The sequence below is a fragment of the Emydura macquarii genome, unplaced genomic scaffold (assembly GCF_026122565.2).
Source record: "Emydura macquarii macquarii isolate MOO-44397 ecotype Brisbane River unplaced genomic scaffold, CSIRO-AGI_Emac_v2 contig_1790, whole genome shotgun sequence".
NCBI lineage: Eukaryota > Metazoa > Chordata > Testudines > Chelidae > Emydura > Emydura macquarii.
Window position 1 is genome coordinate 19,306,847 of NW_027131927.1, and position 27,347 is coordinate 19,334,193.

Consider the following 27,347-nt stretch of genomic DNA (forward strand, 5'->3'; position numbering starts at 1 on the left):
GAGGCGTCTGCATTTTAGTGACAGAATGATCCTTATCTCTTAGGTACTTCACAGCAGTTGTGAGGTTTAATTCGTTGTGTTATTTATTAACTGCTTGATTATCACATAGGAAAACGATGAAAGACAAAAACACCATATCACCTGGGGTTGAACGCTTTTCATTGAGTGATCACTTTTACATATGACCGTTCAGTCCTCCTCCTAAAAGGAAACCCGCACAACACCTTCAAAAGACAAGCTTGGGAGCTTAAATTCATAACTTTGCTAGACACTAAAAATCATGGTCTTAATAAAGACACCTGGATTTTTGGCTTATTACAACCATCTGTCATCCATTAATCCCCTTTTTTGTCCTCTGACTGTGGGAGGTGTTAATGAGCCACTTCACCTTGAATGCTCTCTTAGAATACGTGTTAACTACTTATGCTAAATAATCCGTACGTACCACCTTGTATTTAGCTTTGACACACCTTCTGATGTTGAGTACCTTTTCCAAACCTGAAGAAGAGCTCTGTGTAGCTGGAAAGGTTGTCTCTCTCACCAGCAGAAGTTGGTCCAATAAAAGATATCACCTCCCCCACCCCGTGTTGCTTGATTATCTTTCAGTATTTCAGTGAGTCTGTAATAGCAAATGGAGCCCAGCACTTTATACGTTCGAAGTGCGCAAGACCAGATAAATCTCCTTTGTCTTTCCTTTTTATCTGAAACAGCAAGAACCCCAGATCCTGTGCAGGAAGGAAATAACTTTTTCTTGTCTCTGTGAGGTAAATACAACAACTGTGCATTTTGGCAAGTATGGGTTTTTACTACATTAAGAGGAACACTCCAGATGCATACCACGCTGCTGATCTGTACTTTTCCTGCATTTAGCCATATATGGATACATATGGGAATGCATTAGAAAAGTGACAAGAAAAGAACTATGAGCAGAGCAGAGGTGGGAATCTGTAGTGTCTTTTGCTTTCCTAACATGTTTTTAGAACTATCAAAAAAAATCTCACAGTGCTTCTATTACAGTGATGAGGAGAGCATATATGCTCCTCCGACCTTTACAACTGCTTTTTAGGCTGCTACCTACTCTCCTTGCCCGCTGCAGATACATGCCCAATAGTCACTGTAATAGTTTCTCAGTCCCACATATTTCAGTTTTCCCTGACTGCTGAGAAAGTGGATGGAAGGGAGAGGAGGGGAAGGAAAGGACTCAGCTTAGAGCTGAATCTGAGCTGTATTAGTGCAGATATGGTGTAGACTGGGAGAACTGATGTCTAACGTTTAGGAGAAGAGTGGGGAAGTTACATTACCCAGGAGCACCTGTCGGCATTTTGGGAAAGTTCGGTGCTGACCCTTCCATTTCTGGGCCTCGGGCTGGACACTAGGAATACATTTACTCCCAACTCACAGAACAGATTGATGCTGAGAAAATGTTTTTGTTAATCTACAAATGTTTCCGTCCCACTATTATGGCTACAGCACCCTAACTGTTCATGACATTTCAGAAAACCCTTATATGACTGGGCACCCACATCGCCACGTGAAGTTAATGGGAGCTGTGGGTGCTAAACACCTCTCAAAACCAGGCCCAGAGGGCCACATTCAGAGGTATTTACTAGTTAGTTTTCACTCAGTTCTTACTCAAACCAGCTCCTGCTGTAGTCAGTGAGTGAAAGGGAATAGTTCTCATTTACACTAAGGCGTACATCTAACCTGCACAAAGCTGTTCACAGACTAGCCTACCCGAGCTACTTTGAGTCCAGCTAGTGTGGGTAACAAAGACAGTGGAGACAACCAGAGTGGACTAGTGAGCAGAATACGTCCCGCAGGCCCACGCTGGGCTTGTACTACCCATGCTGAAACATGCTCTGGCTTTACTGCTACTGTTTACTTCGCTAGCTGGATTCAAGCCCGCTGGGGTAGGTTAGCCTGGGCAGTGAACAGCTATTGCTAAGCTCTCTCTCCACCTATCTGGTGTTGCAGGGTGGGGGGGAATGGACTTCAAGTGGGCATGAATTAGTTACACTCACTTTAAGGCCCCTTACGCTACCAGAAGGGCACAAAGAGGCCTTAGTGGAACTGAGAATCAAGCCCTGAGTGGTGATGTCAGAATTTGCCCCAGAGCTAAGACAAGTGCATGTCCTGAGAACCTTAACGTTTCGATTGGATCCTGCCATCTCCCCAAAATGAGGCAGCTCACTTGGCCAGGTCTGAAATCTGGTTACTGTTTCCACGTGTAGACGAATGGAGGCTTAGAAATAAAATTGCCACTTCTCTGAATCCACTCCCCACAGTTGTCAGGCCAAAACTGCAGCTGATGGGCCAAATCCTGACCCTGCTGCTGCTGGGGGAGGAGTCTGGCCACAACTCCACCGCCTAGGCAGTATCAGCACCCGTGGGATGGTAAACAGCTCCCAGGGTAACAGCCTTCCTGGGCAGCAGTTGAAAAGCTACTCTGCAGCCAGGCAGCCCCACCAGCTCCTGCGTCCGGTGCGCTGAGTGCTGTTGGGGAGAAGCAGTGCTCCCTTCTCCAGGGTTTCCAATGACCACATCTCACAGCTAGATCACCAGCCTTGTGATATTTGGTGTTTTTTCTTCAATCCCCAGCTCCTCGAGGCACGTGATTATAGGAGACTCTCAGTTTTTGTTAATAACCAGAGTAAGTTTCTGTTCTCTGTGATTGCAGAGAAAGGCTTGAAACTATGGCCCGACTGCCTCCCAAAGGCTCCAACACCATCAAATGGATTGTTCTTAGATTCCGTGAGTTTTAAACCTGTCCATTGGGGGAAGGGATGGCTGACTCATGGTTTTTGTCTGGCCATACTGCTTCTCTGACAGTGCAAGCCTCTCCTCTGCAGAATTACAGGACCTTAGGATTTGGCCTAGTATCAGTGCAATAGCATAGCTGTGTATCCTGTTTTGTACTAGTGATAGCAAACCGACAAAAGGGACCAAATCCCTGCAATTTTTGTGTGACCATAGCTACTGAGATCAGTGGGAATTTTGAGTACACAAGGAATGCAGGATCAGCCTCTTTATTTGGAGACAAGTTAGCAGTCAGCACCCATCACCTGAGGGCTTTTCTGAACTTCTAAGGTCTGCCAAAGGGTGCTGGGAAATCTTGCAAGAATTTCTCAGATGCTTCCGTTTGCATCGTGGGTCTGCTTGGAACAGAGATCCCCAAGAGCAGCTCAACCTAGAAACAGGAAGAGCCAATGTGCAAGCTCTCCAGGGTAGGGGCCATTTCTTTGTTGTATGTGTGCAAAGAGCCTGCACAATGGGGCTCTGTCATCACGGATCCACAGGTCCAGTGCTCGTCTGGCTCTGGAACGGTCCCCTAGGAGAACTCCTTGTCTCCTTGCAGTGAGTCCACATGGATTGGACCCCAGCAAGAGACTTACACATCCAAAGGGAGCAATGCACTCCCAGTTTCCTTAATCTGGAGTGAGTCTTGTAAACGCAGAAGGGTTTATTAGATGTCTGGAACACAGTGTTGAAAGTCCTTGGTTATCACAGAGAACAGAGAGATACAGCATAGTCCAGCTTCAGAACCCAGAGTTCACCTCTGACCCCTTCTTAGTCCCAGTCCAGAAGCTTCTCCTGCTTCCTGCAACCCACACTTAACAATTTCCCCCCACTCTGGCCTCTCCTTTGTCCTGGTTCCTGGCCAAACATTGTCACCTGGCCTTCCTCTTAGCCCTTTGTTCTTCCTCTGGTCAAACCTGGCTGGCTTCCTGCAGAGGGGTGGGTCACCCATGCTTGTTCATTAGTTGCTAGGTATCAAAAATCCAGGCAGTTGTGTTCTGGTACTCTTCATGGCATGGGGCCAGGTCCCAGACAGCCAGGTATCAGTCACACCTGGATCTCTGCAAAGGATAAACAACCTTTTCCCCCCACCTAGTTAACTATGAAGCACATAGAGGAAACTGAGGTACACACAGTATTCATGCAAAACATTATGAAAAAATTCCATTTCATCACATCTGTGCCTCTAGGCACTCCTTCAATAGAAGAAATACTATTTAGTTTTTCAAAAAGGGGTTAAATTTTCATCTTATCAAGGACCAGTTCTCTCATCTCTGCTCTATCCTGCAATGAAACATTCTTCTCCGACACAGGTGTGAATCAGGAGTAATAACTATATTGGTGAAACGTGTGAGAGGAGACCTGGAGCCACTGGCTTCAGTGGCATGTCACTGTAACAAGATAAATTTGGCCCCTGGTGTTCATGTGGGCTTCGTCCTGAGTGGAATCTGGCTAGCTTTATTCAGAGGGAACTCTATTTTGTTTGGCATTGGTCCATGAGATTGTATTGTTTGATATATGCATCTAGCCACTGTGATGGCCCACTGTCTCAATTGCTAAATAACACCCCCTAACTCATACCTACAAGGTTTCCCGGAGGTTTATACAGAGCACATGATCACACTAGGTGAGAGGCAAAGTAGAGTGCGGTTTAGTAAAAAAGCAGCTAAGGCAGAATTTGAGGTAAAATGCAGACACGGATAAGCAGACTGAAGAAGGAGGCCATTCTGTCTAGTTCTGTACCAATGAAATTCCCCAATCTAGGTGAAAGTGCGGCTGCTTCCCTGGTATATCTCATCTGCGGTGTGAGACTTAAAATTCTTGCCTGACACGTGGGGGCTTGTGAGGGAGCGGTGTTTGGAGGGGGAGGATTTAAATGGATACAAAGAAGGCTGGTCTCTCACTGGAATGGAATCCGAGCCATCTGAAATATCCAAAGCTTCATATGTTGGCATGTGCTCTCAGGCTGCAACCTATTAAACGTAGAACAAGGGACAGTTACACCATATCTCCGTCTGCAGCTCTCCTTGGCGCTAGGCAGGACAGAGCGAAGGAAAGACAGGGGAAGAGCATGTTTCTCCTACAGATTTTCAGACAGTGCTTTCTTCAGTTTAAATTAGCAGAGAGGTGACTGTAAACAAGACCCACAGTTGACTGTGAAAATTATAGTAATTAAGAATATCCATTGTTTCAAGAAGAGACCAAATTAGTAATCATCTGTGTGGTTTTTGATGAGCTGGGTTAGCCATTTGAGTATGAATCTGATTGTAAGAACATTGAACTGCAGATAGACCTTTCTCTCTAGCCATCATTCGGGGTAGGTAGGCCTTGTCCGTGGGTATAAGATCAATGGTTTTGCTGCTAGGAGAGTTGCAACAAGCTAACTTGAATACAATCAGAGAACAAGAGGAACTAGGACTCCCCATCCAAGCTAAGTTCCTCAGCTCTGCAGTGCAGCTCCTGCTACTCTTCTAGGAAAGAAGGATGGCCGGCAACTGGAGATCAGCAGTCAGTTCCTGACTGTCGCAGACTTCCAGGATGACGTAAGGCCAGTCACTTGGTATCTTAAGGCCTCACCTGTAAAACGTGGATATTGTTTCCTTTCTCCTAGCTTTTGTCTTGTCTGTGTAGATTGTAAGAGCCCAAAGGGCAAGGACTGCCCATTACTATGTATAAATTCAGGACCTGGCACAAGGGTAGCCCAATCTTACCATTAGCGCTTGTACTTCTCAGTAGCTTAATGAATTAACCTCTGGTTAACTCTCTGGTAACCTTCTCCACACATGAGGATGAGCTCTGTGAAGCTCAGTAGCTTGTCCCATCCACCAGAAGTTGGCCTAATAAAAGATATTACTTCACCGACCTTGTCTCTCTCTCAGTACATTCTATATTTGATCCTGCAATTGATTGTTCTTGGTCACTGACAATTGCACTGATAACTGCTCCATTGCACCATTGCTCCAGAACATTTAGGGATGAGGAGGGTTTTAATGACTCTGCTTAGACATAACCGAGAGCAGAATTTCATCCTATGATTCTGGTTTTGGTGACGTATCCTTTCATCTTTCCCATGGGGAAGAATAGGCACATCAATGGCTTTTAGCAGCTGTTTTCCATCAGACAGGACACAGACATATTCCTTTGTATGAGTATTTTGTGTATATACGCATATTTTGTGTGTATGTGTATTTTTACATATTTAATATATATTAATATATTTAATATTAATGTGATCTTAATGGCTCTCTGTGTGTGTCTCCGTCTCTCTCAGGCACTGCATGAACTTTGACACTGTCTTGGTTTCTTTTGACAGGGACACATGTGCAGCAAAGGAACACAGTGACTTGTCAGCTTCCCACTCGCTCAGTCCAAAGTCAATCCCCACTGACCTACAGCACAGCAAAACAGCCTGGTCAGGAGGAGTTAAACTACGTCTGAAGAGCAGGTGAGAGAGAAGATGGCTCTAGTCATGACGCTCTTCCCACCATCTATGTATTCCAGTTATTTATGTTCTTTGATTTTTATTCTGGGACCATCCGCAGCTGATGGTTATGGGTCCATTGTCAAACAAGACTTCCCTCTTTGGGGGAAAACTCAATCAGCAAGAGTTTGATTTTAAGTAAGTTTCAAGTTTTTGAAGTGTCAGGAAGTGAGATTATGTCAGGGCCATTACCCCACCTAACACTTAACCCTTCCCATACCTCCAACGCGATGCCAGGGAAATAACTCAATTTTGCTGTCTGTTGATAATGTTTATGTGGGGCTCTGGACAGAACAGCTGGTCACGCTAGTTTCTGATCTGCCCAAGGAGAGAGCGGTTGACTCAGGTGTGCTTTCCTTTTCTCTCCTTTATAAAACTTTGTCAGTCCTGAAAAAGACAATAAGAGAATGAGGGCCAAATTCAGCTTTTCCACTGGATTGATGTAAACCTGGAGTAACTCCATTGCTTTAGATCTTTGCCGGGAATTCTGAAAAATCGAGGAAAAAATGTGTTTCAGGTCGAACCAAAGACTAATATTTTCAAAGTTTTCAGTGAATTGCAAAGTGAAAAAAGGGTTCATTTCAGGGTGAATGAAATATTTCATTTTGACAAAATCGAAATGTTTCCTTTTGATTTTGATCACTTTTAAACGTTTTTGATTGTTTTTAGTGAGAATTAATGGAAATTTTGAAACAAAAAGTTGTTCTGAACTAAAAAAAAATCAAAACGTTTTGAGAATTCAAGATTAGTACTTCTTGCTTATAGATCTTTAATTCCTAACAGCAGTTACATGAGAGAAACGTCACAGTTTAGTGCTTCATTGTGGTGATTTTTACCTTCAGAGACATAGCCAAGGGTTTTTTATTACTCAGCATTTCAGGCTGTGTCTGCTGCCTTCTATCAATGGTTGACACTTTGGTTCCAAACAGGAAGTAGCCTTAATGTAGAAGAACTTGAAAGTGGGAGGGAATATGTTCCATAGTCCTAACTTTGGCTGTACCACTAGGGGCAGCCCCACATCTTGTTTACTTTCTGTAAACACACCAGAAATGATCAAGCGCTTTGGATTGCCAATCATCTAAAACCTTCTGTGACATTCAGGGTGGAAAATAAGTGTTTCCAGACTTCGAGGAATTCTAGAATTCTAGGACCGGATTCTCAGCTGCTGAAAATTGGGGTCCGCTGAAATCTGTGGAGCTGCACCAGTTTTCACCAGCTGAGGCTCTGTCCCAGAGTTTGCATCGCTAAGTATTATAGGTGTTCTGTAATTCTGGAGTACTGCGTGCCTGATTCTTTGCTGCCCAGCACTTTGTGGAGTGTAAAGTGGGTGTAAAATGCTTCTAGATTAGCATGGTTTTTCTTTTACAGCCACTCTGCATGGGTGTAAATGACTATACAAGGTGCAAAGCAGCAAAAAATCTGGTCTAGAGTGTCCAGATCAAGAACTCTCTTGAATAAAAGACTTAAAAGGTTTTGTATGAAAGAAGCGGTGGCTCCTTAGCCCTCTGAGCTAGATTGTGTATTTGAGTTACGTTACACATCGGGGCTGTATTTCAGGTTTGCTAGGTTCACTTGGCACTGCAAGCTGCCAGAGAAGGCTAATAGAGAGTTTCCCCTGTGCAGGGCAGCTTTCTCTTGGTGGAAGCAGCTCTGCCCTCTCTTCTCCTGCATGGAAGGAATCCTGGCAGATCCGTGCTCATCTTTGCCTGCCACTCCACTTATGTGAGGTCCCTGAGGGACCTTAGGCCAGGTAAGTTAGGTTGACCCTGGCAGCTTGAACCTGCACCAGGGCTAAATCAGGTAGCTGAAACCAGTTGCCTATAGCTGCCCTGCTCTGCCCTCTCTGTCTAGGCTGTAAGAGATTGAGGCCAGAGGGCCTGGAGATAGAGGAAAATCAGAAGAATTCAGCTGAAATCAGAGATCGGCTTATCTCTGAGCTACGCTGGCTAAGGGTCTGGATCAGAATATATGTACTGTGTCAATACATACGTACATATACTGGTGTAGAAACAATGTAGGTGTGGGAACAGCAAGGCCCTTTATGTGTGTAACTCCATTGAATTCAGCGGAGTTGCTTTTGATTTGCATCTGTGTGAATCGGAGGAGACTCAGGCACAGCAGTATTACATACAGCACAAAAAGAGTGGAACTCAGATAGCCCATCGGAAAGGCTGTTATTCAAAACAGGATCGTGTTCCTGATGTCTGCTGATTGCACTGCAAATCCCCTTTGTTATCTGCAGTTATTCACTGTCCCCGTTATGTTTGGATAATCGGGCTTATGGTGTAATGTATTTCCTGTTAGTCGCCAGCTCTGTATTGCTCATTATAGGAAATGAGGGAGATTTGAAAAGCACATTCCATCCATTGTTTAGAAGTCTCTCCTGATGCAGTTGCTGTGTGTTTTCTGTCAGAGTGCATAAGCACCTTAGTCTTTTTTGTTCTCTTGTCTTCTTATAGCTAATTATTTATTAACTGAAGAAGAACCAGAACAATTGTTTGCATTAAACTTATTGGGCAAGATCCTCAACTGGCATAAATCAGCATAGCTCTATGACTTCAACAGTTTTTTTTAAATTATTTTGTTTTAGCTTCACTTCAGGAGACTATAGTGGTAATACTTAGGAAGACAGAAATAGCTGGAGTTCTTCACCAAGATGCAAGTTGAAAAGTATACAAGCCATACAATACAACCAGGCACCCTTTTCATATCTCCTCTTTCTTCCTCTTTTCCAGTAAAGGAAAGTACCGTGAAATTGTAGCAAAAACATGAGACATGGGGAGAGGCTGCATTTCAGACCCCTGCAGCCTTTCATTCCAGCCTTCCTGTTCTCTTGGTAACACCCTGCGAAAAGAATTAATCTGCCCTGACTTCTACTTGCCTAAGCCACAGTCACGTGTGAATGGCATGAATGTTCTGGCAATAGAATGCCACCAGCAAGGCTTCCCTTCACATTTAAGATCTGATATACCTTTAATTTACTTTATACAGGGGATTTATTGTGTTAAATAAATGCCACTGATTGTGAAAAATCTGCATTCAGAAAAGATTCCAGTAGCACATAGTTGTTGAATCTAGTAATCAATGAGCATGTAGTTATTCTACATCAGCTTTCATATTAACAGCCAAATCCTGCTCACTTTGTTCAAGTGAGTTGTCCAGTTAATTTCAGCTGGAGTCAATGAGACTATTCGCTTGAGTAAAATGAGCTTTAATTCTAAGAGATTTTGTCTGTTAGCTGCACTTTTTACTGAATGACGGTTAAGTATCAGGTAATTAGTTAGAGCATAATCTTGTTACCAGTTTTGCCACTGGCCTGCTGGGTGACCTTTAGCAAGTCATTTCACCGCTCAGTGCCTCAGTTTCCCTATCTGTAAAACCTCACTGGATTTCAGTGTCGGGGCTCCAGCCTGAGCAGGAATGTTTACACTGCTATTTTTAGCCCCGTAGCAGGAGCCTGAATCAGTTGACCCTGGCTCTGAGAGTCTCTGCCATGAGGTGTTTTTTTGCTGTGTAGACATACCCTTAGTTCGCAGCAAGTTGGGGTGTAAATCTACCCCATGCTAGCCTGTTGTGCATTAATTTTCCATGTGGCCTCTGCTCCTGTGCACTAACAGCATGTGGCTGGAGTAACCCCACTTGGAAATAGGACTAGATCAGAGCTCTTTAGGGAACTTCTAGGGCATAGCAACTGGATCCACATGGGCACTTCGTGCACAGCAGGCTCATTTGAGGTAGAGTTACACTCCAGCCTGCCATGAACTAAGTGCTCGGATAGACAAACCCTAAGTAAATGTAAAGTGATTGCAGAGGTGAGTTAAAGCTACCACAACTTAATGTGACATAGCCATAAAGATGCAACGTGGCACAACTCAGGTATGCTAAATGTAGCTTGGCAAATAAGGTAAACAAATAGCATTTGAATGTATCCGCTAAAGACCAAAAGTGAAACCTGTCTTAAGTACTGGGACTGGGGCCAGCAATAGAAGTCGGACCAAACTGGTCCCTGCTAGAACTTTGTTGATCTCAGCAGATAAATTTTACCCTTGATCTTTGACTAAAGGCCAAACATGCTTGAAATCTTGGGGGCACTTTAAAGTGATTTCCTCAGGCAGGGAGTTGTCTATTGGAAACAGCCCACACTATACTTCTCAATATATTTTGAATTATTAAAAAAAAAAAAAAAACAGAATTAAAAGCCAGTTTGCAGTATATCCTTAGGTCTTACCTAGACTGTGTGAAGTATGTTTTCTTTTTCAACTGGCGTACACTGTTGTTGCTTGAGCATATGCAAAAGAATAAGTGTGTATTGTGTGTGTGCGCACACGTAGTTCTGTTCCATTTTTGCAAAGCTTGTGTGGAAATATTATTGGCCCGATGTCGATCTGGTCATTGTTGTCAGTTGTCAGTGTAGGCTGTGTGCATGTGTGACTTGTGCAGGTACTGTCTTAGCTCTGCAGATAGCCGAGACAGCGTTCATGATGGAATGAATCGACACGACCACGGATTTGCTGAGCAACAAAGGCACCCAGGCCAGGTTTATTGCAGTTGAAGCACAATGAGAAGCGACCTATAGAGTATCTACCAGTACACTTCAAATACGAGTGCTCCGTTACAATGGACTCGGACTTAACGGAGGGACTTTCCATTATCCCTGAGGCCGGATGACATTGTTCTCTCTGACACCCTCTTTTATACACTGTTACAGACAATTTCGTTCTGCCCGCTTTGACGTAGGTAGTTGTCACCCTCTTGATGTAGTCTAATACCACCCCTCCCCTTGTACTGGATGGATCAGGCAAAACAACTCTATTTGTCATCTTATCAGACGTTTCTATCCATCAAAGTGTCATTTCAGGGGATCAAATGGCCCTTGTTATCTCTTTGGTGTTAGGTTGTCTTGGTACCGTCTACACCTACTATATATTTTTAGTAATGTTTTGGTATTAGTAATATTTTGGAAATATATGTGTTTGCAGTATCAGCTTTTTCTCTGTGCCAGTTTCAGTGAGGTCGTAAGTTCACAGCCTGACTCCTGTTCGTGGCTTTTTCCACTTAGGCTTTATGTCTTAGCCTGTTCTGCTAGGTTGCAGGCCTAAGCTCTCACTTCTTACTACAGTCATATCTTGAGTAAACGCTTCACTGACTTGAGTAATCTTTCTGTTGAGTTTTCATTATTCTTCAGTAATGTCTATAAAGGAACACAGCATGCTCCCAACCCAGCACCAGAACTTCTTAGAAGAGTTCTGTGAGTCTAAAAAAACAGAATCAGTAAAGAGGAATAAAGCTGAGGCTATTAAGGTTGATTTTCTTTCTAATAAGCCAAGTCCAGTGTGCTATTTTGAGAGCCATGACTACACCTTAATTATGAATGATGTCTCTTTGAGTGGATTGTGGCTTCACTCTGTAGAAATCCTAATAGGCGTATTGAGCATTTTAGTTTTCATTCACCTTCTGCTTAAGAGCACAAGGGCTGCAATGATGAGTATGGCCCAATATAATTATGAAGCAGGAAGTGCAATGCAGTTGATTTATTTTCGGACTCTGGAGACTGATAGCCATTTTGGTGGGTGCATATAGAACATATCCTTGTTATAGTGGTGCCCCATATATTGCTACCGTGAAATCTGACAAACTCTGGGCCAGATGCTCAGCGGTGTGAATGAGTCTAGCTCCATTGATGAGAACGTTTCCATTACACAAATCCTTCTTTTCAGGTCTTTCTAACTTAGAGATTTTCCCTTGCGTATCTTAATTGCAGACATGGGCCCTGATCTAGCAGGATGATCCACCTTAGTGGATCGTTAGACCCACCCCTATGGACACAGGAGTACATCCATATGGATTAGCTTTTATTGGGAAAATCTAGACTCACCAAAGGTTCTTTATGATTCATTTGTCAGCCATGAATCTGATGAAACTCTGTACACCTGTAGTTTCAACTACATATTGTGAATGAAAAATAAATGTCACTGGATTGGAGTGTAGACAGTGATGACTTAATTGGTAATCAGTCCAAAGCAGTGATAGGCCCTTTACGTACACTGATTCGTGTTCTGAAAGACTAAATTACATCCCATTATTCTCTGCATGGTTCAAGTTAAGTTAATCAGAGGTAGACTTGGGTTTCTATGATACACCAGCTGATGAAGAGGTTTCCTTTCAAAATCCTCCTTTTTAGCTTCAGCATCTTACTGAAACTTGGACATCAGTTCGGACGTCAGTCTAAAGCTTTTTTTGTCCCCCATCATTATTACTTGCCTCCCTCCAGTAATATTTTCCTTTGAATCTTTGAGTCTTGGTATGAAGCCCTCCAGCAACAAGGGAAGCTTCATAATCCACAGAAGCAAAAGAGTTAATGTTAAATGAATCCTTCATGCTCAAAATCTCTCTTTTTTTAAAAAAGATCCATTAGGTATATTTTATAGCTTTACAATGGCTGCCTTAAGGGCTGTAACATTGTTTTAATCTAGCACTAGGTAGGAGGGAAGCTATTGACTGAAAGCTTTCCATGTGTTTTTCAAGCATATATTTGTAAGCCCCTTCTACCTCTAGATCCACAAAGTGAGTCCTGCAGTTAGGAGGAGGTTGACCTCGTTATAAATTTGGCAGCCCTTTTGGCATGCCCAGACTGGCTAAAATTCTTATTGCAACCAATTCTCATCTTCAGAAGGTTCTGATGGGGCTCTGTGTGTGATGCAGTATTTAAGTATGACTTGGAGAGATCATTTAATCCGAAGTTTCTGTGGCAGTGTACTGAATTAATGCACCAGCCTTTCATCTTTACAGAGCTACCTTGGCTCATGAGTGAAGATGGGATCTGTGGTCTCATGCTAGACATACACCTGTGTTTCAAAGCTCTGTATAATTTTGCTGAGTTATCTTTCTCTGCTCAAGAGACACTTTGGACTGGAATAGACAGAGCTATTGCAGGTCACTGAGATGCACAGGTGTGACGTTGTTGAGAAATTTGCCCAGTGCTTTCTTATCCTGTGCATGACTCTAGCTATTGCTGACAATACTTCCAGTTAATGAACAGTTAAAGTCCTGAGTCAGCAAAGTACTTACACATGTGCTTAAATTCTATCGACTTAAATGGGACCTAAGCACACTAATAAAGTTAACGATGCACTTAAGTGCATGGCTGAATCAGACACTTGGACAGGACCATGGACTGCAATGGGGTTTCCCAAGTGTAACTTAAGGCAAAATATAGCCCATATAAAAGATGGAGAAACCTGAGTGGGAGCCTAACATGTAGAGAATGCCTTTTATTTGGGCTGGTAACTGAAAATAGAGTTTGGCCCTGTAAGGCAGACCATTGGGATTTCAGGTGAGCCAGTAGACCTGACTCATTTTGTGTGGCTCTACTAAGCCATGTGCCTGTGGTGCCTTGGAAGGCAAGCATTGTATGCCCACTTTTGTAGTAGCCACTTTTCAGTGTTAAACATCTTGCCCCTTTTAAGTGGGATTCATTTTTATAACCAAGTTCTAAACCCCTGACAGTAGATTTGGGGTAATTTTACAGTGCTGGGCCTGGCATCCATTCTCTCCTCTCTTAGTGATCTCGGGAACCCCTTGATGAACTGCTGAGATGTGAGAATTGGGGATTCACAGGTGTGATATAAGGACTGCTTTGTGCAGTTGAGATCCCTTTATCCCTGGTCTTTTCATCGTATATGGTCTTCATCAGAATGCATCCTGGTACTGATACATGCTTACGGCAGCCTTTATGCAACTCAACTGCTTCATACTTGATAAGAATGGCACCAAAATGTACAGATCCCCCACAGCATGAAAATCAGCTCATTTCCCCTCCAAAGGTCTTTGCAGTGTTTTGTAATGAAGCCCTTAGTGAAGAATTGCAAAAGATTTCTCATGGGGTTTTGCAGGCAGTGTCATTTTTGTGTGTGGAGGAGGCTGCAAAGTTGCTATTGGTGAGATCACGCAAAAGGAAACTTTGGATTTAATATTGGTTTCTGCCATGAAGCATTTTTCCCAGGTGGAAGCAGACAGCAATTCCACCCCCCCACCCCCTTGTTTTTTCTTGCATCATGTTGTGATACTCAGCAGTTAGCTTTTTGTAGCATGGTGCACAGTGGGATGCCTGCTCTCTCTGGAACTCCAGTGTGGCGTTATTGGTCACTTTAGTGGAATGGTTGGTTGATGTAACTTCCCTTAAACTCAGTGCTCTGGAGTCAGACCAGCCTGTACAACTGCATCAGAAAATGGAGCTCCTGGAGAACTTTTATGTCCAAAAAGAGGCCGAAAAAGAACGGAGAACAATGGAAAGAGACCTATGACGCCGATTTAGCCAGAGGGTTACTATAAAAAATGCTGATGTTTGCTACAAGGTAATGTCACCATTTTGGAACTCTTTGTCATCATCTTACTTTGTGTTTTAGTATTCTCTGTAGATGAGCTTAGAAAATTAGGGGCCAGATTCCCATTGTTCAGCACCTTGTGTAACCCTGGTGTATGTTACGGCACAAGGTTAAAGCCAATGGAGAATCCAGCCCTGCTTAGCTAACATTCTGATGAATGGCAGGTGCAAAGAAGCACCTCCACAGCGCTGATGCCTTGTTATGTTCTGTGATTTATTTGTTGGGGGAACTCCCAAGATTACTACACACCTATTTTGTCCCACTAGGCCTCTGGGTCAGATTCCCAGCAGCTGTAAATCAGCATTGACATCAGTGGAGCTACACTTATTTACACCAGTTGAGGATCTGGCCCATACATACACATTCAAAAACTTCCATAACTTCCCCACAACACTAGGAATTTCACGAATACCTCACTGGATATTGTCAGACAATGAATACATTCCATGCTTGTTGTAGGTGAGGTCCTTATGTATGATTTACAGTATCCATATCTTTGCACTAGAAAATGAAAAGACATATACAACAGTTGAGAAGCAGGCAGAAGGGGCTCCTGGCTAACCCAGATAGCGCTGTAGTGCAAGATAAATACTGAATAAAGGTACTCATCAACACCCTGATAAAAGCAAGTGAATTTAATTTTCTCACTTTTGCCTTTTCCCATTGCTGTTTTTTTCTATTTGTTTTTAAAATGGCAAAATCAAAAAGCTTTTTCCTGGGTCTGCTTTATTTCTTTCCTCAAAATCAGCACAGTAATTAAGATTTGTTTTCCCCTTTTGATCAGGAAGTCAGTCAAAATAAAGCAAATACTTTTCAACTACTGGGCCTTATTTTCCTCTAAGCTACACTGATTCAAGTCAGGTGAATCTGCAGTGACATAAACTGAGCAACACTAGTGTTAAAAAAGTGTGAGAGGAGGCTGTGTATTTAATGGGTCAGATTCACCTGTATGCTCCAGTTGCTTTGTGCTGTTTTGCTGGTGCAAAGCGGCCATAAAACCACTTTAGGTGTATGATTAAACTGGATGTATGGTGCTTTGCATCTCCAGAGCAGCCCAAAGCAACTGGGATATACTGGTGAATCTGGTCCAGATGTCTCTGTGCATTATTCTTTATGCAGTTTTTTCTCCCTACAGAAGCCACATTGCTGAATTATGAAGGCTGCCCACAAATGGTTACACGGATCTTTAGGCTGACTTTTGAAATCTGAGGAAGATAAATCCCCGTATCACAGGGGATTATATCATTTCTTTTAGTCCATTTTTTAAATACTGTACTCCACCCTAAAATTTAGTAATGGGAAAATTTTACTGGGAAAGTATAAACATGAGAACTGCAATTTGAAGAGCTCTGTGCATCAGTTTTGATAAATGTGGACATTTTTACACAATCTTTTCAGAACACTCTATGTAGCCATTTGGATTAGTGTGTTAATTGGGATTAATTGTTTTGTAGTTAGAGATATGTTTTTAAATTTGTAAGCAGAGGAGAAAGAGTATTCAGTGTTTCAGTTAAACTGTTAAAAAGACTTAAAATACATTTCCTTTTTATTTTAGTCCATTCGAAGAGTTGGTGTTAAAACATCATTATAGAGGCACTGGTTGCAGTTGTTAAAATTGAGTTAAGCTTTGCATTCAAAACAAGAATTTCACCTCTTTGTTATATATGAAGAATACACTGTACCCTCCCTAATAAAATAAAACCCGTAAAGCTGTTAATGGTCCAAAATCTCTGTAATGCCCTTATATGCTATTCAGTCTAGATTGCCTCAAACCTTGGCCAGAAAGTGTTAAAAAGAATCTGTTAATATGATAATCCCATTTCTGTCTGAAAAAGTAACTACTGGATTACTAGTGACACCTAGACAATGCTTCGATGTTGTGACTCAAGCTGGGGGGGCTTCTGTCAGTCCCAGCAGGAAAGCTTGCTCCGAAATGCTGAGTAGACATACCCTGTTAGGTCCCTGTCCTGCATTGATGTCCACTAGTGTGGGCCTTCCTTCTGTCCAGAGTTCAGTAGATTTACAAAGATGTCTAAGTGACCTGGATGCCAAATTCTTCCAAGTCCCTTAGGTGGCTTTGAAAATCTCGTCAAGCGTCCTGTCAAACCCTGGAATTTACGAGCACTGGCAACAAAAGGGTAATTTTTCACCATGATTCTAAGCTTTCAAATGATGAGAATTTTCTATAATTGTTGTAATGAAGTATCCTAACATTTAAATATGTACGAGACAGGTGTGGTCCTTTTAAAACAAATGTACAGAGTCATCTGCTGAGTGAGTGTAAAGCAGATCAGCAGTTTTTCCTGTTGAAATATTTCTTTCTGGACTAGATCCTTGGTTTCTGTAAATTGGCTTGGCTTAAGTGAAGCCAATGGAGCTACACTGATTTACTCCCAATCTGGTTCATTGTTTGTCTTGAGTCAGAAATTAACTGCAGTACTGCGAGGTTTACAACTGTGCTTGTCTGTCTAGGATAAGAGTCAGGGTCTCTCAATATTGTAGCCTCTTCAAAGCCAGCTCTACAGTCGTTTTTAAAAAATGTTTCTTCTTGCAGGGATTTTGTATTTGTACCTGAAACCTGTACCCTGGAGTAAAGCTCATGTATGGAATGGTTTTTACCAGGACTGCAGCAATCAAGCCCTGTCTTTGGCAAACCAGTGCTTTGCTCTGATGAGTTAAATGTGGTCACCTTCCCCATAATACACAATTGGAGATAAATAGTCAGCTGCAGATCAAGTAGTTTCCATTAGTTTTTGATGCTCTAGTCTCCCTCCTCTAAGGATGGCCGTACTAGCAGTAAACTAGATTTGTGCAAATCCCTGAAAGAGTGAGCTCCTTGCTCACTCCTGTGTTAGAAGGCACATGCCAGGAACTTCTTGGCTTGCCATATGAACCTATGGTGTTGTGCCACGCCCACATACCCCAACACAGAAGACATCAGCTGGGCATTGATCTGTAGACGTTAGGGTCCAATCCTAGTGAAGTCACAGGGAGTCTTTCTATTGAATTGAGCAGGAGTTGGATCAGGCTCTCAGTCTTATTAATTTGGTTCCTGCACATGTGCACAGACATTGCAGTCCCGAATTTTCCACTGAGCTTGTGTCATGACTTTGTGCAACATGAGCAGTTGGTCACCACTATTAGCTTAAACTCTGCTAAGATTCTATTACACTTAATCCACATTTTCAGCAACAAGTAGGTGTGGACACCCTACAAGGTTACCCCACACTTGGTTGGTAGGGCATGTCTTTTGTGTTAGATTCACAGCTTCATTGTTTATTGATTGTGCTGTTACAGGGTTGTTGGCTGAATTGCTTTTAAGGTATTAATGGCTTAGAGGACTGGGCAGCATAACTCCTCTTACAGCTCTTTGCTGAAGGATTCATACTTCTGTCTGTCAAACAATGGGCTTTCCCAAGCAAGAAATGAAAATGTTGTAGGTCTCGCTTCTGCCAAACTACAAAGAAATCCTTTAAATCCCCAAGTCTCTTCGTGTTATGAAGGGACTCTTCAGGAATAAGAGAAGGCAACAGTGTGAGTTACTTAGTAAATCCAGTTCCGTCAGCCACCCACCCAACAGCATTCAGTTTCCTTGTTTTCTTGGTAAGGGATGGAACAAAAGAGCCCTGTTTAAACACACCTACGTGTAAAATTTGATTCGTTCAGCTCCTCCTTTTTAAAGTTTCAGTTCAGCTCTTATTAATGTGCTCCTGTCATAACGGGGGGAGGAGGTAAGGGGGGAACAGATCTTTTTCCTTCACTGAAGATCAAAGGTGCCCTTAAAACTGAAATAATGGTTTGGTTTTGGGGAGTCTTTAGCAAATGGCTTGCAAAAAACAAAACCAAAAACAATGAAATACTGTTATGGCCTAATTTTTCTCAGCACTTTCTCCTTAAGAGGAAATGGAGCCAGATCCTCAGCTGGTGTAAATGCCAATTTACACCAGCTGAGGATCTGGCCCACAGCAGTAGCATTTTTAGACTGTATATTATCCTTTGACCCTCTTTTTCACAACTTCATGCAGCTCTAGTGGAAGCCATCTTCAAAATCTCTGTTTTGTATCTACCTAAGATTTTCTATTTATTGATTTATGTGGAACACATTGTACAAAATGTATGAACCTCTCAGTGAGACAAAGATTTCTGGGAGAGGCCTGGCACAGAAAGGTATTATTCACCTTGAATAGCACAGTTGTGCAGGCTGAGTTATCTATGAGGTTAGAAAGTTGAGAGATGTGAGTGTTATATAGGTCTTGTGCTGGTCCTTAGCACAGGACTGAGAATCACCCAGAGAGCTTGACTACTGCAGTGATGGGAGGAGAGACGGTGGAACTGTAGCCAAATGACAGACAAAAAGGGGGAAAGGGAGTTTATACAAAGAAGGAAAGGAAGAAAATGGAAAGAATCAGGCGCAAAAGAGAGTTCATTCGGGTCCATTTAACTCCTGAGTTAGTAGCTGTTCCCTGGTTTGACTTTCTTCTCTGCCACTGTACTTTAAAATGGTGCGTTTGCCCAAAATTGTCTGAGATTGTGTGTGGCAATGACGACTGAGGCAATGAAACCCTTCCCATGCTAGGCCTGCGTGTGCGGCCTGGGACACACTCTGTGAAGAGATGTCTGTCTAAATGAAAGGCACTGTAAGATGTAAAGGACAATCATAGATGGTACTTTACTGGTCTTATGTCATACTGGATGTTTATAGGCACTGAAGAAATTAAAGAACCCTATGTAATATTGCCCAGGCTTTCCCTTTCTGTCTATTAATTCTTTAGATAACTCTGCCAGCCATTATTTTAATATAAACAATATGTTTTGAAAAATGTTAATTACCTATGGAGATTTTATCAGGCAGCAGCATCACATGGTACATTCAATAGCTACTACCAAAGAAACCCCCGAAACGGCAAGCTAATCCGTGTGAATGGACTCCTTTGTCCATATGGGTGGATTGAAGGGTCCACTAGCATGGATCATCCTGCTGGATTAGGTCCCATGTCTGCAATTAAGACACACAAGGAAAAATCTCAACAAGGAGCCGGTGGGCTTGGTAACAATCTTAGAATAGGTTTGTGTGTCAGCGCTCACTATGTTTGTATGTATCCACGTGTCAGCATGTCAGTGTGTGTGCTGATGGGCATGTGTTGGCATGACGGTGAATACGCGTTGGTGTGAATGTGTGCTGTCGTGTTTACATATGGTAGGAAGGGTCGGTAACTCGATGTCCTTTCAAATTAATTGTCTGAAAAGTAGCAGTAAACAGAAGTGTGAGGAGTGATATGTGCTGATTGAAATTTATTTGCCAATGTCCATTGACACGGATCTTGCCCCAGACAAAGGAGCCAAATGACTGGGTGTTGCTGATATTTTGGATCCCTTTCTCTTTCTACATAGGCAGGGCGAACTTGTGGGCCGACTGCACTCCTGGCATTCAACCAAATTCATAGAGAACCAACCCGATCCCAGCATGATGCAAATATCTCAGGGCACGATTGGCACTCCTTGGCGTCAGTCCTACCATTCCAGGTAAGGGCCATGTGGTCTTGGCCATGTACTGTAAGACTCAAAGAATTACAGCAGAGTTGTTTTTTGCTTAATATATCATTCCAAGAAAAGAAAATTCTCTACTCAGCCATAAAAAAATCCTTCCTCCCAAAGCAATAAAATCAGTCATCCTTGCTGAACTGTCTGTCTACTGCAACCTGCTTTGCATAATATACTTGTTGCATTACCAGTTCCTGCCGTCCTTACCCAGTCTTTACACAGGGAAAACTCCCATTGGCTTGAATGGTAATGTTATGTGTGTAAGGACATACAATTCAGAGAAGTCAGTTGAAAGATGCCGGATGATTTCACTGGGCTTTGGGTCAAGCACTAGGCAAGGACTGCAGTATTTGGCTACTATGATTATTATCTTTATTTCTTTATGTTGCTCCCATCGGCACTTTACATACACGCAGTAAGACACGGGTCCACAAGGCTTCTAAACGAAGGCCCTGCTCCTACAATGAGCTCCAGTGACCCCTAGAGCCTCATTGACGTCAATGAGGCTCTGCACTGGCTCCAGTATCTGCCTGTGAGGAGCTCATTGAAGGATCAGAGCCTAAATATAGACCCCAGAGACAAAGGAATGGGACAGAATGTGTTGGGGCAACATGACCATTTGCCCCAAATACTTCACAGGCCAGGTTTTCAAAAGTGCTCGCTGTCCACTGTTGGGGTTTGATTTTTACACACACTGGGCTGCTACATGGCATCCAAATGAAGTGGCAAGTTTCATTGTATTTAGGTGCCTGTGTGGGAACTGTAGGTGATGAACTCTCTTAAAAATCCGGCCCTGTATTCCCACCCTCTAAGAAGGGTCTGAGTCAAATCTCAGCCTCGCACTAGCAGCCAGATGCCAACTCTAAGCAGGGACCTAGCCAAGTCGTACTGTACCACTGCAATGTAACAACTCAAGATCTAGACCTAGACTTGAAAATTAGATCCTAAACAGATTAAACACTGTGCTTCCTGGTCTTCTTCAACGGGGCAATTCCTTTAAACCCCTCTTATGCAGAACACAAATGTGGAATAAAAATTAGCATGTAAAAAGAAATGAGAAAAGGACCCAGGCAGCATGGAATCATCGTCTGTCAGTGTAACAAGCTGCTTTCATGAGTAGTCACTATAACCAAAATGAAATTATGATGTCACTGATGGGGATTTCTTGATTTTGCCAAGTGCTTTCTGCAGGGGTCAGAGTTATCATAGTTATGTGTGTGTGTTTCCCCCTGAGTCAGTGACATGGTGAACAGTCCCAGAGGACTAAGCATGGGATCCTAGTTCTGTTAAAAGAATATGGTACCAGACCCCTCCAGACATTGTTTAGGCTGCAGACTGGAACGAAAGCTCTGATCCCCACCTGTGGGGCTTTCTCTTTTCAAAGTCTGTACAGACGTATCTCTGGTTGCTCTAAGAAGATCTAGAAGACACTTGTGGTCATGGGAGTCTGGGGAGAGATATACGAGATCCTACCCTCTTCATTCCCCTGGACAGGCAGGTGGGCTTTCAGAATTCAGAAGGAGGGCATTCTCTGCACAGCCTCTTTGCAAATCCTCTTTGCATCTTAAACTCTGGCACTGCAAATATGAGCCAAGAACCAGCTCAAAAGAGCCTGGGGGTGGGGCAGAAGAAGACTATCTAGGATTTAAAAAAAGAGTTACAGGAGAAATGTGTGTTCCCCTCCAGCCCTCAGCTCAAATCATCCTGTAGCCCATTCGTCTGATAGCAAGGGGCTTTGCATCACAGCTGCTGCATTTCTGGCAGAGAGCTCCAGCCTGGATCACACAATTCCAGGCGCTGTTGCCCAAGAGGCTTCTTCCTCCATGTTTTTAATGAGGAACACCAGTGGCATCTAGTGGTCAGTTTGCCAGCTCCACACATCGACTTCCCTGAAATGCCAGGGCCCTGGCGGAGACCCGTAGTCTGCTTTTCATTTAAAAAAAAAAACTAAAATAAAATGCAAAAGCAGATCAGAAACTGACATTGGACATGAACACACGAGTTGTTCTGGGATTTCATTGAAGTTATTTCCCTCTATGTCTCTCCGCACCCCTTCCTACACATATTTTATTGCTAGCTTTGCAGGCAAACTCCTGACTGCCTTTCTGCAAGCCTAGCCACTTGTTTCTCTTTCTATCTGCCCTTTGCACAGCTTAGCTCCTTCAGTCCAGCTGTGCATGGAGAGGTTACAGTCAGAACATGTTTTGAAAAGTACCATGGACTTTTTAGTAGCTACAGATTAGCTGGGGGCTGCTTTAAATTACACCAACTCTCTCAGAGGGCCTGGCCACTTGATTTTCAGAGCTACTGAGCCTCCCTAACTCCTATTAACTTCAATGGATGCTCAGCACCTCCGATCTCATTGGACGCGCACACAGGAAAGTGCATGGAGCCAAGCAAGAAGGGTGGTCATGTTGCCCCTGCCCGGGAATGGGACCTGCCATTCCACGAGATGCAGCTATTTCAAAGCTGAGGGTGTGACTACCAACCACCCCGGGTGGCTACTCTGTTTTCTGCACATCACCAAAATGCCAGCTGTTGGACCGGGCCAGCTGCTAGCGCTCCCAGCTGGGGCAGCATGCTCAGCTCCTGGTGTAGGGGAATGGGGGTATCACTTTACATTGGTCTCAAGAGCTCCTTCTGGCCACCACTCATAGTAGCATTAATGGAGTACTGTGTGAGCTGTGTCCAGGAGGAGGGCTGCATAAGACTTTTGAGGACAGAGGGAGAGGGGAAATGAGTACCTCAGACTACCCTCTTCAGCCCCAGAAACAGCTGCTGGAGTCAAATGGGCTGTGAGCATAGAACAGCCCTCCCAACCAACAATTTAAAACCTCCCCACTGAAAGTGAACAAACACGTTCTGAAACGAAGTGCGTCTGGAACAAGAGCAGCTGCCTCTCTCCCAGTAACTAGAATGACACCAGAATAGTCTTCTTGATGGACAGCCTTCCAGTGGCCACATCAGAGGTTCTTCTACCAACACACTTACCTCTGACCTAGCTCATGCCCAGCAGATCCCTTAACGGGGACACCTTTGCCTGCTAAACTACATCTATGGTGAGGCTGTAAAGACTTCCTGGGGCCTTATCAAAACACTACTGTAATTTTCTTCCCACACACACATCCACGGACACACGCCCCCATCTCCTTTCCGTCTTGTCTGTTTAGTTTTCTCACAACAAACAACATTTCTCTGGTACAGTTGAGTTTCCAGGAAGACTGCCAGGGAGTAGCCTTCAACTCCATAAAAAGAAACAAAATGGAAAAAAGAGAGAGATTCAATTCCTCCCCCCAAGAAGCCTCTCCTACTCCTTGCTCTTCCCCTCTCTGGCATCTGTATTTGTTTTTAATTTTTAAATGCTTTGGATGGGTTTGATGGGTGGGGCAAATCTTCCCTGACTCCATAGCTTGCATTGTGCTTCCGCTTTTATTTCCTCCCCCCACCCTCCTCCTGCCCCGGGTGATAAATAGGAGACGTGTTGCAATGTCAAGTAATTTCTCTTAGTAAACCAGAATGCCTGCAGACAGCGAACAGAGTCAGGCCCAAATATGGGTTTTCGTCTGTTCCTCTAAAAACTAAACATCTTGCATCTGAGCTCATTTATAAGCCAAAGTGTGCCTCCCTTGCTAACAGTAGATTTTTCCCTTCTCATTTTCTCTCTCTCTCCTCTAGTTCCTCGACGAGTGATCTCTCTGGCTATGACCATGGCTATCTGAGGAGAAGCCCTGACCAGTACAGCTCATGGGGTAGCATGGAGATCCTGGACCATGCTCCCTCTGGGTATCACCCTGGCCACCTTTCGCCAGCCAAATCCACCAACAGCATTGACCAGCTTGCGCAACTCCACAGCAAGAGGGACTCTGCCTACAGTTCCTTCTCCACCAGCTCCAGCATCCCTGAGTGCCCGGCACCTTCCTTGGGCAAGGAGCGCTCCTTCTCCATGGACAACGTGCACTCCCAAGGCAGCCCGCAGGAAGGGATGAGGCAGGCCGACATCAGGTACGTCAAGACGGTCTATGATGCCCAGCGAGGGGTCTCTGCGGAGTACGAGGTGAACTCCTCCACGCTGCGTCCGAGCGGCGAGGTGCAGGCGCCGACGGAAGGCCGGGGCTGCAGCAGGCTGCCTGGTTACAGCCGGTACAGTGGAGTCCCCTTCTGGGGCCAGCAGACTAGGAGCTCTTTGGACAGCGAGGGTCAGCACCCAAAGGGGCCCCCGATGCCCCCAACTCGTAGTGACAGCTACGCGGCAACAAGGCACCATGAGAGGCCCAGCTCCTGGTCCAGCCTGGATCAAAACAAGTCTCTCCGAGCTCATCCAAAAGGGGCATGGCCTGCACCAGCGGGCCCTGTCTCCCTGGGGCAGGGGCAGCTGCCGAAACCCATGTTTATGGAAAGGCAGCTGCACACAGTGGTGGAGAAGAGCCCGGAGAGCAGACCTACAGTGAAGCCTAAGCAGAGCGCAGGACAGCCTTTGCTTCCTACCGGCGTCTACCCCGTCCCTTCCCCCGAGCCTCACTTCGCCCGGGTGCCCCAGCCTTCCGCAAACAATAACGGGATGCTTTATCCAGCACTGGCTAAAGAGAGTGGGTACGCCCCACCTCCTCCAGCCTCGCATGAGAAGGCCACAGTCTGCAGCCATTCCAGTTTCGATGAGAATGGAAACCAGAGCGTTACAAACAAGTCTGCCGTCTTCTACTGGCCGGACCACGGGCCACCAGCTGCAGAGAAAAAGCAGGAAGCAGCAACAAAATTCGTTCAATACAAACCACACAGTACATCAGGCCCTGAAGTCCATTCGACCTCTCCACAAAAGGACAAGCCAGGCTGCCTTTATATGGCAACAGAAGGTGTCCAAGAGAGCACAAGCACCGCACAGCACTCAAACCACAATTCACAGTCACTGCCAGCCCGCTCAAGGGATGCCAATGAAAGCAAAGCTCTCTACCAGTCCAAGGAGTACTGGGCGGCTGAGTTCCAGGAGGACAAAAATGCTCGAGACCCTACCACCCAGAATCACTGGGGTGACAGTAAGGCCAAGCAGCTTGGCTTTTCATCCTTGCAGAACAGCCTAGAGAGCACAATGAGGCAAAATAGCTCGGAGCTAAAGGAGATGCAGCAATGCGAGGGCTATTCCGATGCCAAACTGTCTTTAATGAATCACAATAATAAAGCAGAGAAGGATCGAAGAGGGCAAGGGTATGAACAATGGAATGATTTGGACAGCTCAGCTTTCACAAGGCGCGAGGATGAAATCGCCAGCACGGCCCCGTTCCACAATACTGCGCCAAAATCCGAGGAGCCCTCTTCTCTGCTCTGCCCAAAGACCTCCGATTTCAGCAGGAGCCGGCTAAGCTCCAGCAGCACCCAGAGCACCCAGCCTGGGAACCTGGATTCCAGCAAGCCCCACTGTTCTGTGCTGGAGAAGGTCAGCAAGATCGAGCAACGTGAGCAAGGCAGTCAGAGGCCCCAGAGCCTGGGTGTGCCCAGCTTTGGCCATAATTATGGGCCAAATAAGCCAAGCCAATCATCCAGCACTAGGTGCTCTCTTAACAGCACCGAGGACATACGAAACAAGACGTGCTCCCCAGAGCCTGGCGAAGAGTGCAGGCCCCCCAGCATGCCTGGCTCTGAGAAGGCGCCGTGTGGGCAGCCCGTGAGCAGTAACGGGCGTGCGAAGCCTGTGGAGGCTGTCTGGCATCCTGTGGAGCAGCAGATGGCGGCAGCGGCAGCAAAGCAGGCACGACAGAGCGAGTGCTACAACCTGCCAAGGAGCAAAAGCACGTTCCAGGTGTGTGAGCCTGAGAGGGAAATCCTTTGGAGGGATAACATCCCAGATGCTCACGGATCACGGCTGGAGACCTTATTCAACAGGGACTACAGAAACAGCATTAAAGATGCCCAGTCCAAGGTTCTAAGAGCCACGTCGTTCAGGCGCAAAGACCTCGACATCAGCCCACCCTTTGGGAGCAAGCCCAAGAGGAGTGCACAGAGGCCAGCCTCGGCCCACGTTGGGATGAGGAGCGCAACAGCATCCCCTCATGTCCCAAAGGAGAGGCACAGCATCACGCCTGCACTGACTAATGTCCCCATCCTGGATTACACCGACAAGGAGAGCCACGCTGGGCCGCAGCCCGTGTCCCGCATCGGGGGCAGGAAGCGGCTGACAGCCGAGCAGAAGAAGAGGTCCTACTCTGAGCCCGAGAAGATAAACGAAGTGGGTGTCTCAGACCGGGAGCCCTCGCCCTTCTCCCCCCAGAAGAAAGGCCTCCATTTCATCTTTCCGGAGAACACGGTGGCTGGCCGGCGCAAGATTTTTGAGCGCGAGAGCAAGACTTGCTCCACCATCAATTTGTCCAAGCCAGAGCTTAGGCAGCTCCAGCAGAACGCACTGGCGGACTACATTGAGCGCAAAACTGGGACGCGGCCTGCTCAAGATGCCGGGGCGCTGAGAGAGCGCGCGCAAAGCTCGTACCTGCAAGCCAGCGGTCTGGACAGCCAGAGCCTCTCCTCTGCCTCCAGCATGAATTCTCTCCAGGACCAGAAGCTTTATCGCCGGAGAGAGTCGCTAGAGCAGGTCTCTAGAGCAGGCCGGGTCTCCTCTACCCTTCCCCCCGGGCTGATGGGCTGCTTTGATCTCAATGGGTCTGAGCAAAAGAAGGGGCACCATGATGGCAGCAGCAGTTCCTTTGTAAGCCAGTTTAAAACGGACCGACGCCGAGATTACAGAGCCAATCCGGAACTCCCAAAAGGCACTCCGGCAGGCCAGCTTGGCTCACACGGCCAAGTCCACCACATGAAGGAGGAGTGGGCCCGTGAAAAGGCGCCGTTGCCGAGGAAATCTGGGAAATCAGTGTCGGTGGAAGACTTGCTTAATAGGTCCGATAACCAGTCAGTCACGGTGCACATACGCTCCCGGTCGTCTCCCACAGCAGACAAGAAACGCCAGGTAGGTCCATTGTCCAGGTGATATTTACAGGCAAGAAATCCGCCTGGGCTGGAGGTGCTATCATCCTAGCCAGGCATTCAGTTATGTTGATTGCTTCCTAAAATGAGATTAAATGTGCGCTGCGATATGGACCATATGTTCAGATTAGCATGATGCAGTTTGAAATGCCTGCTGGCTGGATTGCACATCCCTGCTG

The 27,347-nt window shown here is 45.1% G+C and overlaps 1 protein-coding gene across 6 annotated transcripts in view; it reads left to right on the forward strand.

Annotated features, from left to right (window-relative positions):
• Positions 1 to 27,347, forward strand: part of SHROOM3 (shroom family member 3) — a 268,939-nt gene that overhangs the window by 221,592 nt on the left and 20,000 nt on the right. For 5 of the 6 annotated variants that reach the window (XM_067557045.1, XM_067557046.1, XM_067557048.1 and 2 more), the window contains 3 exons: positions 6,110 to 6,241; positions 20,053 to 20,184; positions 23,878 to 27,151. In XM_067557045.1, coding sequence (XP_067413146.1) covers positions 6,110 to 6,241; positions 20,053 to 20,184; positions 23,878 to 27,151 — 3,538 coding nt within the window. Of the gene's footprint in view, positions 1 to 750; positions 765 to 6,109; positions 6,242 to 20,052; positions 20,185 to 23,877; positions 27,152 to 27,347 lie in introns of those variants that run through there. The other variant, XM_067557050.1, reaches the window with a different exon arrangement.